General features: G+C 47.0%; 3 protein-coding genes, 1 long non-coding RNA gene and 1 pseudogene across 5 annotated transcripts; 4 read left to right on the top strand and 1 right to left on the bottom strand.

Annotated features, from left to right (window-relative positions):
* The first annotated feature begins 50 nt into the window (after positions 1 to 50).
* LOC100838784 (DNA excision repair protein CSB) lies at positions 51 to 5602 on the top strand. 2 transcript variants are annotated; one of them, XR_002963641.1, is made up of 7 exons: positions 51 to 496; positions 615 to 1175; positions 1263 to 1659; positions 1795 to 3257; positions 4064 to 4498; positions 4587 to 5336; positions 5429 to 5602. XR_002963641.1 is itself a non-coding variant. In XM_010232172.3 (6 exons), exons 1-6 carry the CDS (start codon positions 404 to 406, stop codon positions 5259 to 5261), a joined length of 3624 nt encoding a protein of 1207 aa, XP_010230474.1. In that variant the 5' UTR covers positions 51 to 403; the 3' UTR covers positions 5262 to 5593. The 2 variants fall into 2 exon arrangements, 1 of the variants encoding a protein (XP_010230474.1); XM_010232172.3 differs by having other exon boundaries at positions 4587 to 5593.
* Positions 5603 to 6158: 556 nt separating this feature from the next.
* LOC100844175 (light-regulated protein, chloroplastic) lies at positions 6159 to 7307 on the top strand. Its single transcript, XM_014899001.2, has 3 exons — positions 6159 to 6529; positions 6711 to 6887; positions 6998 to 7307. The coding sequence occupies exons 1-3, from the start codon at positions 6342 to 6344 to the stop codon at positions 7077 to 7079; spliced, it is 447 nt and encodes a 148-aa protein (XP_014754487.1). The 5' UTR covers positions 6159 to 6341; the 3' UTR covers positions 7080 to 7307.
* An 818-nt stretch (positions 7308 to 8125) lies between these two features.
* On the top strand, positions 8126 to 9538 carry LOC100827362 (serine/threonine-protein phosphatase alpha-3 isoform). The gene has a single exon (XM_003565311.4). It carries the CDS (start codon positions 8388 to 8390, stop codon positions 9414 to 9416), a length of 1029 nt encoding a protein of 342 aa, XP_003565359.1. The 5' UTR covers positions 8126 to 8387; the 3' UTR covers positions 9417 to 9538.
* Positions 9539 to 9559: 21 nt separating this feature from the next.
* Positions 9560 to 10225, bottom strand: LOC112270951. Its single transcript, XR_002963642.1, has 2 exons — positions 10087 to 10225; positions 9560 to 9792 (listed from the first exon to the last, which is right to left on the bottom strand). It is a non-coding gene; the product is annotated as an uncharacterized LOC112270951 (long non-coding RNA).
* Positions 10226 to 10265: 40 nt separating this feature from the next.
* On the top strand, positions 10266 to 15728 carry LOC100826329 (annotated as a pseudogene).
* The last annotated feature ends 274 nt before the right edge of the window (positions 15729 to 16002 follow it).

The following is a 16002-nucleotide window of genomic DNA, read 5'->3' as shown; positions in this document are numbered from 1 at the left end:
CCTCGCTATTTCGTTTTCTTTCTTCTTTATTTTTTTGAGGGAGATGTCGGTTTGCTGAAGTGAAGTCACCTTGTGACTTTGTTCCTTCAAGTTCGAGGATCCGAATCCCCGGATCGTCTTCCTCATCGCGCGAGCGCCGCCACCCATCCCGCCGCCCCAGCGCCCTAGCTCGTCTTCCTCCTCGCGCGCGAGCGCCGCCACCACCGCAGGTTGATCTCCCCTTCGATTCTCTCGCTCCCGGCCGTTTCTCCTCCCATCGCCCCACGAACGGATTCCGCCCTTCAGCTCCCCGTTTCATAATCTTCCCCAATTCGTAACTGAGGCGAAAATCAAGGCTCTACTGGGTCCTCCGCCGGTGCTCGGATCAATTAATTACCAAGACGGCGCCTTGATTACTGACCCCATGGAGGAAGACGACGATGACCAGCGCTTGCTGCACAGCCTCGGCGTGACGTCCGCCAACATCGACGACATCGAGAGGAAAATCCTATCAGAGGCGAGTAGTATCATCCTTGTCATTCTCGCAAAAAAAAAGTATCATCTTGTCATGTGCGCAAGCAAATTAATCTCAGGGACAGTCTTCTCATGTTCGTATCGATTTCCCTTTTTCGCAGGCGAAAACCGACCCCAAGCATGACACTGAGTCGTGCGTGCTGGCCGACGGTGACCAGGAGACGCTGCAGGGTGATCCTCAGGCCAAACTGCACCAGAAACTGCGTTCCGTGCAGCTTGAAATTGATGCCGTGGCATCCACCATCGGAGGGGCTAAACCCACAGTCGGGAAGAAAAGCCGTGGATTGGACAGCGCCGATGCAGAGGATAAGAAGAAGGGGAAGAGGAAGGAGAATGCTGATGGTATTGCTCAAGATGCCCCTCATAGAGGAGCACTCCAGCAAGCGCTTGCCGCCGAACGCCTTAGGAGCCTCAAGAGAGCTAAAGCACAGATTCAGAGGGATATCTTGCAGTCGGACTCTGGGCCGTCCAGCTCAGGTAACCAAACGGATAAAATGTTGGCCATGCTGGTTGAAGAGGAACCGAGGCGGAAGAAGAAGTCGCTAATGCCGCCTAGAGGGCCTAAAGTGAAGTCGCCACGTCGGTTGAAAACCGTCACTTATAATGACGACAACGACTTTGATGCAGTGCTTGATGGAGCTTCTGCTGGGTTGATGGAAACCGTGAGTTAGATAACACTTTGGGTTTCTCATTTTCTGTACTATCGTCATGTTTCTCTGCCTCCTGATGTGTTCCATTCTGTTCTGCAGGAAAGGGAAGAGCTTATTAGGAAGGGTTTGCTGACACCATTTCACAAGTTGAAGGGCTTTGAGAAGCGCGTTGAACGACCTGGACCTTCTGGCAGACAACATAATTCTGCAGAACAGACTGAAGAAACCATGGAAGCTTCTAGCATTGCTAAAGTTGCTCAGGCAATGCAGAAGATGGCACAAAATCGCCCAACTACCAAATTGCTTGATCCAGAGTCGTTGCCTAGGCTGGATGCACCCACTGCTCCATTTCAAAGACTTGGAATGCCTCTAAAACGCCCTGCGTCTCCCAGTTCAGACAAGCAGGGCAATAAAAGACAAAAGAGTAAGACCAAGAGGCCATTGCCTGGTAAGCAATGGAGGAAAGCCAACTCAAGGAAGGAATCATTATTCGATGGTATGACAACTATCTTCAGCCTTCAAAGATTTTAGGGTTTCATTGTTATTCTCAGCAATCAGGTTTCCTTTTTTGCTACTATGTATTAAGTTACTTCAGCAGTGAACTTATCATGTCTGATTTCTACACTTGCAGATGAGGATGTTGGAGATACAGCTGCATCAGCTTCTGAGAACGAAGATGAAGTAATAGAAGGTTCTGATGGGTTACCTCCTGTCATCCTTGAGGGTGGTTTAAGAATTCCTGGCTCAATTTACACGCAGCTGTTTGACTACCAAAAAGTGGGGGTGCAGTGGCTATGGGAGTTGCATTGTCAAAGGGCTGGTGGAATAATTGGCGATGAAATGGGCTTAGGAAAGACCGTGCAAGTCTTATCATTTCTTGGTTCTTTGCATGAAAGTGGCATGTACAAGTCCAGTATTGTTGTTTGTCCTGTGACACTTTTGGAACAGTGGCGAAGGGAGGCCAGTAAGTGGTATCCGAAATTCAAAGTTGAGATCTTACATGATTCTGCAAACGGTTCAAGTAAAAAGGCCAAGAGATCCAGTGACTCTGAGAGTGATTTTTGTTCGGATAGCGACCAGGAAGAGGTTACCCGTGCAAAGCCTGCAAAAAAGTGGGATGCCTTGATTTCACGTGTTGTAAATTCAGGGTCAGGTTTGCTTCTGACTACATATGAGCAGCTAAGAATCATGCGGGATAAGTTGCTTGATATAGAATGGGGATATGCTGTATTGGATGAGGGTCACCGCATAAGGAATCCCAATGCTGAAGTAACTCTGGTGTGCAAGCAACTGCAGACTGTGCATAGGATAATTATGACAGGTGCGCCTATCCAGAATAAACTCTCGGAACTGTGGTCTCTCTTTGATTTTGTGTTCCCTGGAAAATTAGGCGTCCTGCCTGTGTTTGAGATTGAGTTTTCTGTTCCAATTAAGGTCGGCGGGTATGCTAATGCAACACCATTGCAAGTGTCCACTGCATATAGATGTGCTGTTGTCCTGCGTGACTTGATTATGCCGTATCTTCTCAGGAGAATGAAAGCTGATGTCAATGCACAGCTTCCCAAAAAAACAGAGCATGTTCTTTTCTGTAGTTTAACTCCTGAGCAACGTGCTACTTATCGTGCATTTCTTGCTAGTTCAGAAGTGGAACAAATATTTGATGGTAACAGAAACTCCCTTTATGGGATAGATGTCCTAAGGAAGATATGCAATCATCCTGATCTTCTTGAGAGAGAACATGCTGCTCAGGATCCCGACTATGGGAATCCTGAAAGAAGTGGAAAGATGAAAGTGGTTGAGCAAGTCCTTAAAGTCTGGAAAGATCAAGGCCATCGGGTTCTTCTTTTTGCTCAGACGCAACAGATGCTTGACATTTTAGAGAACTTCTTGACTGCCTGTGACTACCCATATCGAAGAATGGATGGACTCACACCTGCAAAGCAAAGAATGGCACTCATTGATGAGTTCAATAACACAGATGAAATTTTCATTTTCATTCTGACCACAAAAGTTGGTGGATTGGGTACAAATTTGACTGGTGCGAACAGGGTTATTATATTTGATCCTGACTGGAACCCTTCAACAGACATGCAGGTATGGTCCATGAGGAGTATTCGATGCTCCGTTCATATTTTTGCACATATCATCTTTTTAACATTTCATAGATGCATTGACAAAACTCAGAGATAAACCATGATCGAATCTATGGAAGCATTGGTTTATACGTTCCTTTTAGTTTCGACTTTAGGGATAATTTTTTTCGCTATCTTCTTCCGAGAACCGCCTAAGGTTCCAACTAAAAGAGTAAAATAATTTTATGGAAGTAAGAAGTCTACCCATCTGGTAGACTTCTTACTTCCATTAGTCCCCGTGTTCTTCGAATGGATCTCTTAATTGTTGAGAGGGTTGCCCAAACGCGGTATATAAGGCATACCCAGTAAAGCTTACAAGTAAACCAGATATGGAGATGGCGACTAAAGTTGCTGTTTCCATTTTTATAGAATTTAAAGATTACAATGGATCTACAAACAGATCGTGTATTTACAGCTACAACGGAATAGTATACAAAGTCAACACCAACGATCATTAAGGTTTTATACAATTGTCTTGCCTTTTGGACTTATCCATGTGGAGTATTCTCTGCACTGTTTATACTCTTACACATAACATCTTTCAACATTTCGTCGTAGATGCATTGACAGAACTCGGTTTTATACAAATGTCTTGCCTTTTGGACTTAGAAGCGATTATGGACATCAATAAGACAATAATTAGATGCCGTTGGGTTATGGCATGGTATTTAAATAATTGTGAATCTTGCAAGCATAATCTCTTGTTGTTTATGTCCTGGATTCTGACCAAGTGACCGCACTAAGATGATTAAACTTTGTGTGGACTAGGCTAGGGAACGAGCATGGCGAATTGGGCAAACCAGAGATGTGACAGTTTACAGATTGATCACACGTGGGACAATAGAGGAGAAAGTCTACCATCGACAGATATACAAGCATTTCCTCACAAACAAAGTACTGAAAAATCCTCAACAAAGGAGATTCTTTAAGGCCAGAGACATGAAGGATTTGTTCACATTGCAAGATGAGGACATGAATGGTTCAACGGAAACATCAAACATTTTTGGTCAATTATCTGAAGATGTGCATATCAGGGCTCCAAATGACGAGCAGCGAAGTGAGTTATCTTCAGCTTTACCAACCAGCACAGAGGCTGAACCTTGTTCGTCGGGTAGGGGAAAAGGGAAGGTGGACCCTAATTCTGACCAAGCAGATGAAGAATCCAACATTCTGAAGAGTCTTTTTGAAGCTCAGGGAATTCATGTAAGCAATATTTTCTGACCTCAATAGGATTGCTGTAGCCTCTATTTTTCGTATTTCGCAACATAACATCCATTTTTTACTTGCACAGAGTGCGATAAATCATGATGCCATAATGAGTGCTAACGATGATCAGAAGGTGCGTGAAGAAGCAGAAGCTTCACAGGTGGCACAAAGGGCAGCTGAAGCTTTACGGCAATCACGGATGCTCAGGAGCCGTGACAGTTTTGCTGTTCCCACGTGGACTGGAAGAGCTGGTGCTGCTGGTGCGCCATCCTCTGTTCGCAGGAAATTTGGGTCAACACTGAACAGCCAGTTGGTTAGTTCTTCGCAGCCATCAGGAAGTCCGAACAGCAAGGTTCAAAGTCTTCAGGTGGGTGCTCTAAATGGCAAAGCACTGTCCTCTGCCGAACTGCTGGCTAAGATTCGTGGAACGCGAGAGGGAGCAGCTTCAGATGCATTGGAACATCAGCTTAGCACGGGACCGGCTTCCAACCAAATTTCAGGTCCATCAGTGAACGGTCGCGTGACTAACTCTTCCGGTAGGAACAACATGATTGTGCAACCCGAAGTCCTGATCCGCCAACTGTGCACCTTCATACAACAGAACGGTGGTTCTGCCAGCTCAACGAGCTTGACAGAGCATTTCAAGAACCGTATACAGCCCAAGGATATGCTTGTGTTCAAGAACCTGCTGAAGGAGATAGCAACCTTGCAAAGAGGCGCGAGCGGTGCTTCGTGGGTGCTTAAACCTGATTATGAGTAAATATAGTAGTGGTAGTTGATGGAATCAAAATTTTGTGGTTGGGGAGAGTTGATTCCTGCATAAATTCACTTACAGGTAGGAGTTAGTCTTGAATTTTACAGAGATGGAATTTCTGTCTCAAACCTTTTGATGATGTGGCTGACTGATTCTTTTCTTTGGTATGGAAGAGTTGGAAACTGGAGCACAGGAATGTCACCTGGCTGTTGTTGTTTTCTCTCCCATATACTAGTCTGTTTCTTGGTTTTCCATACATGCAACAGCATCTACTACCTGTGATGTGGTCTTTTTTCATGTATCAGAGGGTACTGAATGCAGATAGGTTGGGTTGCATATGCCATCCGTGTTGGCTGGTTAATGTCTATACTAGTTTGATTTCCTCTTAATTATTTACTCTGCTGCATTGCTACCTAACCTACTCACCTCTTACTGCTACATGGTCATCTTAACCTTAATTTGTGTGAATGTAACATAGTATGCTCCAAGTACAGGCAGATGGATACAGTATTTGATAGCTTAATTTGGTTCTGCCCTTTTCATCCATGCTTTATTCTCTTGCTTGGGAGAGTCTTTCTGTGGTCAGTTTTGTTAGTAATGCATCATTCTCCAGCTGCTGCAATCACTTTTATCCTCCCCTCTCAACTGACATAATTTCAGTTAACATGCATTATTGGCTCTGTGGTCAGAAGTAGAACATTGTCCCCATCAATTTTTCTCTCTCTCTGTCTCTCCTTCCGCTTAATTTATTGTTTCCTATTTGTAAACAATTGAGGGAGGCAAGATAAGTATGAAGATGAAGAGGGGCAGAAATATCTTGAGAAGGGTACAAAATTGGTCCCAAGGAAGGAAGAGTCACTCAGTGAGGAGTGACTCACTCGCTCGAGGAAGGATATGATAGCACATAGTGTTATCCAAACAGTCGCCTGTCTGGCTGGCTGGTTTGGCGTATATATAAGGAGGAGCATTGCTTAGCGTGATGGCTGAGCTAAAGCAAGGGAGCACCTAGCATTCTGGATAGATAGGCTGACAGACAGAATTGAAGCAGGCAGATCAGGGGTCAAGACTAAGTGACTAACAAGAAAGATGCAGGCGATCGTTGGTTTGTCGGCTGTTGTGCCCGGCACGGTAAGGGTCAGCAGCAGCAGCAGGCCGGCGGCGAGGAGGAGCATTGTCGTCGCGATGGGCAGCGGCGCCAGAAGGACGATCCGTGCCTGTGCGGGGGCCGGGCTTACGCCGGCGGCGGCGGAAGTGGACTACAGCTCCAGCGTCTCGTATGTTTCCTTCTTTCTTCCTCCTTAATTACGTTATACTACTATAGTGGGTAGATACTGGTGACTTGAGCTTGAACTGTTAGGTGATATATGTTGATGGATCTACTGGGAGCGAGCTGCAAGTGCAATGTGAAATGATATACTCCTCTATATTAAATGGGATATATACATGTATTTACAGGGTGTTCCCGATGGAGGCTTGTGAGCTGGTGGGCGGCGAGGCCTGCGAGGCGCCGGAGATGTACCCGGAGACCAAGCTCAGCGCTCAAGACAGCAGCAGCAGCTCTGGGTCTTCGCCTGCTGTTGCTGGAACAAGCGTTGTGGAGAGGGAGTACCTTTCCTACGACGACCCAAAAACGTAAGCACACGCAAGAGGCCGCCAGATTCATAGATGTCTATGTAACTTATGTAGTATATAGCTCTAGTAAGGTTAATGGATACTGAGTGCTGAACTGCCGGGTGCTGCAGGGTGTTCCCTGGCGAGGCTTGCGACGATCTGGGCGGTGAATTCTGCGAGGCGCCCTACCAAACAGGCGTCTCCAAGGAGTAGTGGAAGAGTAAATTAAACAGATCGATCAACGCAAGAAGGAAATCACCATCGACCCATTTTATTAATCTCCATGTGATAGCTAGCTTGTGTATTGTTGATCGTGCTGGTACATACTTTCTCCGTTTCAAAATACATTTAGATTTGTGCACTTGGATTAAGACGGCTTTCGTTTTTAATGTCTTACCACTCATATTAGGTTAATAATAAATGGATGTGAATGTTTATTGACTGGATTGTGAAACAAATGAGAAAAATCTATACACGGAACGGACGGAGTATATAAGTGGCACTTGGTTAATTAATGGCACCGTGTCCGGTGCTTTCGGCATGGAATCACCAGCGAAAAGAAAGAAATTAAGGTAAATCAGTAGCCCCATATGTCAGTGACATGTCTTTTATTCTTTTTCCTTTTCTTTTTTCCCTTTCTTCTCCACCGGACTCTTTCTTCTCCTCGAGACGGACGGCGGCGCGGGAGATGCGGATGGGACGGCGTTGGAGATGGGGATGGGGCGGCGGGGCGACCTTCGGGGTCAAGGCCCGCGTTGGCGGCGGAGCGTGCCGGCTGGATGGGAGGGGATCGATTGGCGGCAACTGGAGACGGAGGGCCGCGCGCGGAGAGGATAGGCGGCGGCTGGATGCGGCAGAGGGGACTGACGACGGGCCACGCGCGGAGAGGATAGGCGGCGGCTGGAAGAAACATGCAGGAGCGCGGCGGCGGCCTGCCGTTGACGGAGGAGAGAAGGAGGGGACGCGCGGCTGTGCACGGCGCTCGGGCGAGCGGCGGCCCGGGAGCAGCTCGCAAACCAGCGGCGACGGCCGACGGCGCAAGGAAGAAGGCAGGGACAGGGCTGGCCGGCGGCGCGGAACTCCGGTGGGGCAGAGCCGCGGCATGGGGTGCGGGGATAGGACACGCGAGGAAGAAGGCAGGGAGAAGAAAGACTGACGTGGACGAAACAGGGGCTCCCTTGGGGTCCCTGGAAATGGGGGTTCGAGGGAAAACTCTATGGACCTCTCTATAATAGGGACCTGAATAGTAACCCCGTTGAAGACGTTTTTTTCCTCCAACCCCTAAAAACAGGATAGAAATCCTGCTACTGCCCGTCAAACTGGCAGGGGTGTACCCGAGAAGGCCAAACTACCGTCCGGACTTGCACGAAGAACCCAAACGAGCGGAGCGACGGCAAATGCAGGTAAAAACCTGTGAAATTCAATTTAATTCAATTCCGAGTCGTGTGGGAGTTGGACTCCGCCGTTATATATGACCCGACGATCGATTCTATCAACAAAATAACACGAAATCGATCGATCATGGAAGGAGATGCCGGAGCGCCGGCGCTAGACCTCGACGGGATAATCCACCGCCTGACCACAACCACCTCCGCACCCCCAAAACCTCCCCCAGTAACCCGCGCCGAAATCAAAGCCCTCTGCGCCGCCGCGAAGCAGCTCCTCCTCGCCCAACCGATCCTCCTCGACCTCCCCGCCCCCATCAACATCTGCGGCGACATCCACGGCCAGTTCCCCGACCTCCTCCGCCTCTTCTCCCCCGCCGTCGGGGGCCCGCCGTCGCCCGCCAACCGCTACCTCTTCCTCGGCGACTACGTCGACCGGGGCACCCAGAGCGTGGAGACCGTCTGCCTGCTGCTGGCGTACAAGCTCAAGCACCCCGACGCCTTCTTCCTCCTCCGCGGCAACCACGAGTGCGCCGCCATCAACAAGGCCTACGGCTTCCACCAGGAGTGCGTCGACCGCCGCCTTATCATCCCCGGGCGGTGGGACTGCTGGACGGAATTCAACCTCGTCTTCGCCTGCCTCCCCCTCGCCGCCCTCGTCGCAGATCGGAAGAATAAGAAGAAGATGTTCTGCGTGCACGGGGGGCTGTCGCCGGAGCTGGAGACGATGGGCCAGATCCGCGCGCTCCGGCGGCCGCTGCCCGTCGAGGTCCCCGAGAAGGGGCTCCTCTGCGACCTGCTGTGGTCCGACCCCGCCGCCGACGAGGACGACTGGGGATGGGGCGAGCCGCGGCGGGGCGTCTCGTCGTGCAGCTACGGCGCCGACGTCGTGGCGGAGTTCTGCGAGCGGCACGGGGTGGAGTTGGTGTGCCGGGCGCACGAGGAGAAGCAGGCGGGGTACGAGGTCGCCGCGGCGGGGAAGCTCGTCACCGTCTTCTCGGCGCCCGACTACTGCGGCACAACCGGGAATGACGGCGCCGTCATGGTTGTCGACGGCGCGCTCGCGTGCTCCTTCCGTGTTATCAAGCCTGCTGCTCGTCCCGCCGGGTCGTTCCTCGTGCTCGACCTCGATCCCAACGCTCCTCCCGTTGCTCATGAGGATTAGTCGTCCTTGAACACTGATTCTGTTTTAGATTTTATCTACTCTCTTCTTTGATTTTTGATTCTTGAATATACTTGTGCTTGTTCCGTTGTTGTTCATGGTAATGGAAGTTCTTCAAACAGGGATACGCAAGCTCTGTTGCAATCGAGAAAGAAACCTTTTTGGTGCATGGTAATCACAGCCTGATGATAATGAACAGACCTCAAATTGTCACAATTCAGAATCCATATTCAAGTACAAACCAAAGATTTGTCACACCACATTGACAAGTGACAACACAAGGTAGAGTAGCATTTCATAAGAACAAGGTGCGAAAAAAAAAACAGTTCTAGCTACGGAGTGATGCTCGAGGCACCGCCGGCAGTCTTAGCTCATCCTCCTGCACCACATAAACAACATAGGCAGCATGAGCCAACTTGAACTTCTTACACATGATTGATTGATTCAATGGTTCATATATTATAATTGGACACTATTCTTTAGTTGCCAATCGATTGTGGCACAAATCTAGCAAATCTAGTTCGACTTGGCACAAATCTCGCAAATCTAGTTTGACTTTGCACAAATCTTCGAGTACACTTATTTGCGGATTTCATTTTATTTCCAAACGACGGTTACCAAACGGGCTGTGAAATTTCAATGAAAATCTTCTTCTGAATCAAACGAGTCCTACCAACACACCGCAGGATTGTCAGTCCGGCAGCATGGAGAAAGATACCACGCTGCCACCAACTGCGCAGCCGAGCCGAGGGCCTTGCCGCCGCCGCTCCCCGCCCTGCCGCCGCGCCGCGCGGGGCCATCCCAGCTCCGTCTTCTTGCCCCCCTCCTCGCCCTCGCCTCCGCCGGCTCTCCGCCGCGCGGCGCCCTCTCCCAGGTCGGCGTCGATCAGGTTCGGGGCGGTTCAGGATTTCAACCTCAATGTTGAATTGTGCTTGTTTACTTGTGTGATTGCAGAAGGCCAAGGCTGCGGGGAGGGACGATCTGTGAAGTGTAGCTGAAGGCCTCGCCCGAGGACATCAGGGGAGTTCCTCAGGACGTGAGGACAACCCACTGCCATCCCGTCCTGCAGGTATGGCACCGCACACTGACGGCGCTTAGGATACCAGGAAAGTTTTCCTCGCATCACCATCTTCATGTAGTGACAGTGACTTGAATCTAATCAATTCTTAGAGAAATTGTGGGATTTATTAACACCATAAAAGTGCTTTGGTTAGACAGTTTGCCTATCTCAGAAAGGGTTGTCTGCTGCATAGCCTCTAGATTAATTTTGCAGCTTCGATCATTTACCGTAGCAGAATTAAAGGCTTGCGGAAGCTAGCTTTTCTGAATTAGATTGCCAAGTGCCGACCAACTACCAAGTGATAGATTTCTTTTGCTACTTAGAGTCAGGTTTCAGTGGTCATTGTTTGATGCATCTCGTTTCCATTCACTCACTATGGAGCTTAGTATGCTGCTCTTTTGTGTGATGCATGGGGCTTAAGGGCCCTTATGAATAGACAAAATTATGGTTATACATGGGATATTTATTTTTGCCATGTATGATATGAAATATGCAAAGACAATTGACGGATGAGGATATTAGAAGAGCTTGGTTCCTTATCCATCAATCCACATGAAGTATATCGAAGGGAAATTGACTCATGTGGTGATTTGAGCGATATGTCATAGTGGCTAGTGATGCTGCACAAATGAAGAGTATTATCAAATGGACTCTTATTTTGGACAAATCAGAAACCATGAGGCATACACATTTAAACAACTCATGCATAATACATATTTTTGATTCCGTAGCAAAGCACACATATTTAGCTAGTTGGAAAGAAGATTAAGAAATAAAGGTGTTGGAAAGCTAGCATTGGTAGCCCTGACAGATTCTCCTTTGATCTTGTGTTGTGGCACCCAGGCTGTGGAACTCGAGCAATCCACTGACCTTTCCAAGAAGAAACAGTTAATCAATCCGCAGCAACAAGCTAGATTGAAGATGAAAAATATGAAGACATCTCCCAGAGTTTAACAATTCTCCAATTACTTTTGCTAACCATTAAACTACGAACTATGAGGCTATCTAGGTGAAGAAGTACTTTAGGTTTTCGTGCATCAGGTTCATGGCTGGTCTAGTGGTCTTGAGTCTTGGCACCACTTTTACCAGTCCCAAGGTCACATCCCACATGCCAGTCTGACAATCACTAAAAATATTTCGAGTCTTTTCTAGCTTGAAAGTTGGGATTGATCTAGCACAATTGGAAACTTCCTTCGAAAATGAAATTGGCGGTAATAATTTTGTAAGACATAACCTGCGTGTTCTTGGTCTAGTTGCGATCAAAGTTGACCCTTAAAATGTGTTGCCTGTCTTTACGTTCAATATACTACTCCTTGCATGCATGTCAATGGGCCAGAAACTTCGGTGGTGCTTCCCAAACGTTGACTGTAAAATCGAGTACAAATATGTGTTGCCCTCAACACGCAAACTCATGTTGGATCTAGATCTATATCAGTGTGCACACTGGATAGCTATATATCTCTGATCCAAAAGCATTTCCACAAATCCACATGTCAGTAGCACAAAACCAATAATCGATTGATCGATCGAGCCATGCAGGTGGTGGCGGGGGCCATGGGCACCCTCATCCCCAAGCTATTCAAGCTCCTGAAAAAGGAGTACAACCTGCAAAAGAGCGTGAAGAAAGATGTGGAGTTCCTCTTGAGAGAGCTTCCGAGCATGCAGGTTGCGCTCCGCAAGGTGGCCGGTGTGCCGCAGGACCAGCTTGACGAGCAGGTCAAGCTCTGGGCCGACGAGATCAGGGAGCTATCATATGCCATGGAAGATGTGGTTGACAATTTCCTAACAAGCTGCAGTACTGTCGAGGAGCCCTTCGCCGGCAACCGTCCCAAGCAGCAGCTCCTGGAGAAGATGGGCAACCTGTTCACCAAGGGAAAGACTCATCATCAGATTGCAAAGAAGATCAAAGACATGAAGATCCTCGTCAAGGAGGTGGCTGATAGGCGTGACAGGTACAAGGTCAATGATGCTGTTGCTAATCTAGCTGCAGCCACAACAGCCAATAATCTAGCTGCGGCCTGCACGTCGACGACCGTTGACCCTCGCCTGTTGGCTATGTTCAATGACCTGAAAGGGCTCGTCGGCATTGATGTCGCGAGGAACGAGATAACCAAGAAGCTACTAGCAGATTGGGACGATGGGGATCAGCAACTGAAGATTCTCTCCATTGTTGGATCAGGAGGGCTTGGCAAAACAACTGTTGCCAAAGTGGTTCATGACGGGCTTCAAGAGAAATTCATGCTCAAGGCTTTTGTTTCAGTGGGTCAGAAGCCCGACATGAAGAAAGTTCTCAGGGACATTCTCCTTGAGCTTGACAAAGAAGGCCACAGGATTTTCAATGCTTCGATGTTGGATGAAAAGCAGCTCATTGAGAAACTCCATGAATTACTTGGCAACAAGAGGTACACACAACAACCAGTTTAATCGTTTTTATCGCTCAAATAAGGACTTCTAGTCTATGCAATTAAATACAAGAAACCTAGCTGAGCACCGTCACAAATGACTACCGAGTGGCAAAAAAAAAATGATTGAATGCAGAAAATAGATGATAGCTTGTTATGTCTCGTGAGATACATCTTTGGGGAGAGAAAAGAAAAGTTGTTTAAAGTTTTGGTGAGGAAAAAGAGAAGAACACAAAATAATTGAATGACAATATGGAGATCTCACTCACAATCTTAATTTTGTGCCCAACTCTAAGAGGGACATCCATTTTTCAAATATTTTAGTTGTATTGTTTCCCCCAAGTTGTTGTAGATTGAATAATATTGCAATTTTTTTATTACTTTTCAAGATGGTTGTCATGCTTCTATACAAGTTCAAATTATCAAATTAATGCCTATGTCGCTCTGATGTGGATAGGTACTTCATTGTTATTGATGATATATGGGATGTAGAAGTGTGCAAAATAATCAGATGTGCTTTGAAGGATGGTAACTGTGGAAGTAGAATAATCATGACTACCCGTATTTTGGACATCGGCAAAAAGTCTGGTGAAGTTTACCAGCTAAAACCACTTTCTCCTGAAAACTCTGAAAAATTATTCTATACAAGATTATGTGAGGGTAAAAGCAAATGCCCTTTTGGTCAATCTGGTGAGATATCTGGAAAGATTTTACAGAAATGTGGTGGTGTACCATTAGCTATCCTCACGATAGCTAGTTTGTTAGATGGTAAACCAAGGAAGGATTGGTCTAAGATCTACGACTCTATTGGATTTGGACATGGAGAAAACAAAGGTGTAGATAACACAAGAAAGATATTGTTATTTAGCTATTACGATCTACCCTATTATCTGATTACTTGTTTGTTGCATTTAAGCATATATCCAGAAGATAGTAGAATCTGGAAAGAAACTTTGATATGGAAGTGGGCAGCTGAAGGTTTTATCAAGGAGGAGCCAGAGATAGGGCAATATGAGATTGGAGAGAGATACTTCATGGAGCTCGTGAATAGGAGTATGATCCAACCCATAGAGGCCAGGGACGACGTTGGCGTCGTGCTTGGTTGCCGTGTCCATGATTTGGTGCTTGATATGATATGTTTGTTGTCAAAGGAACAAAATTTTGTAACCATGTTGGATACTAATGATCAACACATATCTTGTCAAAGTACAGCTCGTAGGTTAGCCGTCCAAAAGAGTCGTGGAGGTAGAGCAGGGCGACTCTCTGGCTAACATGTGCACACGACAAGTGAGGTCATTCAATGCCACCGCATGTGATGTTCGTATGATGCCATCGCTTTCGAGCTTTACGTGTCCTAGCTATGGAAAGCTGTACGTTTAAGAGAGATGGCAGTTATCATCTGGACCATCTTGGGAGTTTAATTCAGTTGAGGTACCTGGGATTGCAGAGCATGCCTATCGATAAGCTCCCAGAAGAAATCGGGAAACTTAAGTTTTTGCAGACACTAAACTTGGAGGGCACATATATAAAAGAATTGCCCCAAAGCATTGGTCTGCTAAGGCAACTCAAGTGCTTGAACCTTAAGGCTAGGTTCATGGAAGAAATAAGAGGGTTGCATTGGCTGGGCAACCTAACATCATTGGAAGAGCTAAGCTTTGAGTATACCAATGGTTCTCCTGAAATTGTGGTGGAGTTGGGCAAGCTTACAGAGCTGAGGGATCTCAATATGACAATCAATGATGCAACACACTTTGATGATAGCATGCTGAAAGCTTTGGTGAAGTCTCTTGGCAAACTGCAAAAGCTCCAAATTCTAAACCTTTTCACCGATTATATATGTTTTGGATCCAAAGGCTGGGAAGGTTACGTGCCACCTCCACAACTCCGTGAACTGCGCTTAACAACGGAGCCTGACATGTTGCCAGCATGGATCAACCCATCGCTTCTTCCAAATCTTACCAGGTTATTGGTGGCAGTGGATGTTGTCAAGGCACAGGACATGGAGATCCTTGGGAGCTTCCCAGAGCTGGTTAGTCTGACTCTGGAGCCCTTTCAATTTCAGGAGTTCCTCCCAGATGTCACAGGTGGGCGTCATGGTGGATTGCTGTTTCCCAAGCTGAGGTACTTGAGAACTCCTGCGCTGGTGAGGTTTCTGCTGGGAGCGATGCCGAGCCTCGAGTTCCCTGTGTTCGATTCACTCGAGGTGGGATGGTTGAAGAGCAATGATGACAGCTTTGTGTTTGAGTTTGGTAGCTTGGAGAACCTCATTTCGCTTCAGAGAGTGGGAGCTGGTATCAACCCCGCAGATGCCGATGAAGAGGACTTGTTTGAAGCTGAGGATGCGCTAGAGCTTGCAACCAACGCACATCCCAACCGTCCAAACCTTCAAATCCGGAGTTTTACATTCTGATCCATCTTAAATTTCCTGCTCCCAGCCTGCATGCATTCTCAGTGTATGTACATTCTCATATACCTCTAGCTTGTTAAGTTCAAGTTTTTTCCGGCTTCTTTGATACAATAAAGTCTGTCTCACCAGATAAAACTCACTTATTAATCTTCTTTCCTTTCTTCAGTTTCAGGCGGAGGACTGGACTGCTTCCAGGCTATTAATTTCGTCATGAATCTCGGATAAAAACTTTTACTTGGCATCTTAAAGTATGCATCTCATGTTTCTTAGGGGCTGATATCCTCCTTTTTTATCTATTCATTGTCCTGTGACATGTAATAAGAGTACAACTATTATTAAGGATACTGTAGTACTCACTTTAGTTTTGGAACAATTAATGTTGCCACAGAGGAAAGAGCATCGATCCTCAAATGCTTGCTTTGCAAATTGCCGCCCATCTATGCTAATGTGTTTCGAACGTTACTGTTTAACATCTCTTAATGTGTTCCGAACATTACTATTATTCAGTCTCCATCTCTCCCATACAAAAAAAGAAACGGGAAAGAGAAAAACAATCAGGCAAGCCACAATGCCACATCACCAAAAGGTTCGAGACAGAATTTCCATCTCTGTAAAATTCCAAGCTAATCTCCCATCTGTAAATGAACCTATGCAGGAATGAACTCCCAATCAAAATTTTGATCCCATCAGCAGCACTACTATGTTTACTCATAATAGGGT

The sequence above is a fragment of the Brachypodium distachyon genome, chromosome 2, assembly GCF_000005505.3.
Source record: "Brachypodium distachyon strain Bd21 chromosome 2, Brachypodium_distachyon_v3.0, whole genome shotgun sequence".
NCBI classification, from domain to species: Eukaryota; Viridiplantae; Streptophyta; class Magnoliopsida; order Poales; family Poaceae; genus Brachypodium; species Brachypodium distachyon.
Note: the sequence above shows the minus strand (reverse complement) of the source record. Positions and strands in the feature narration are given on the sequence as shown.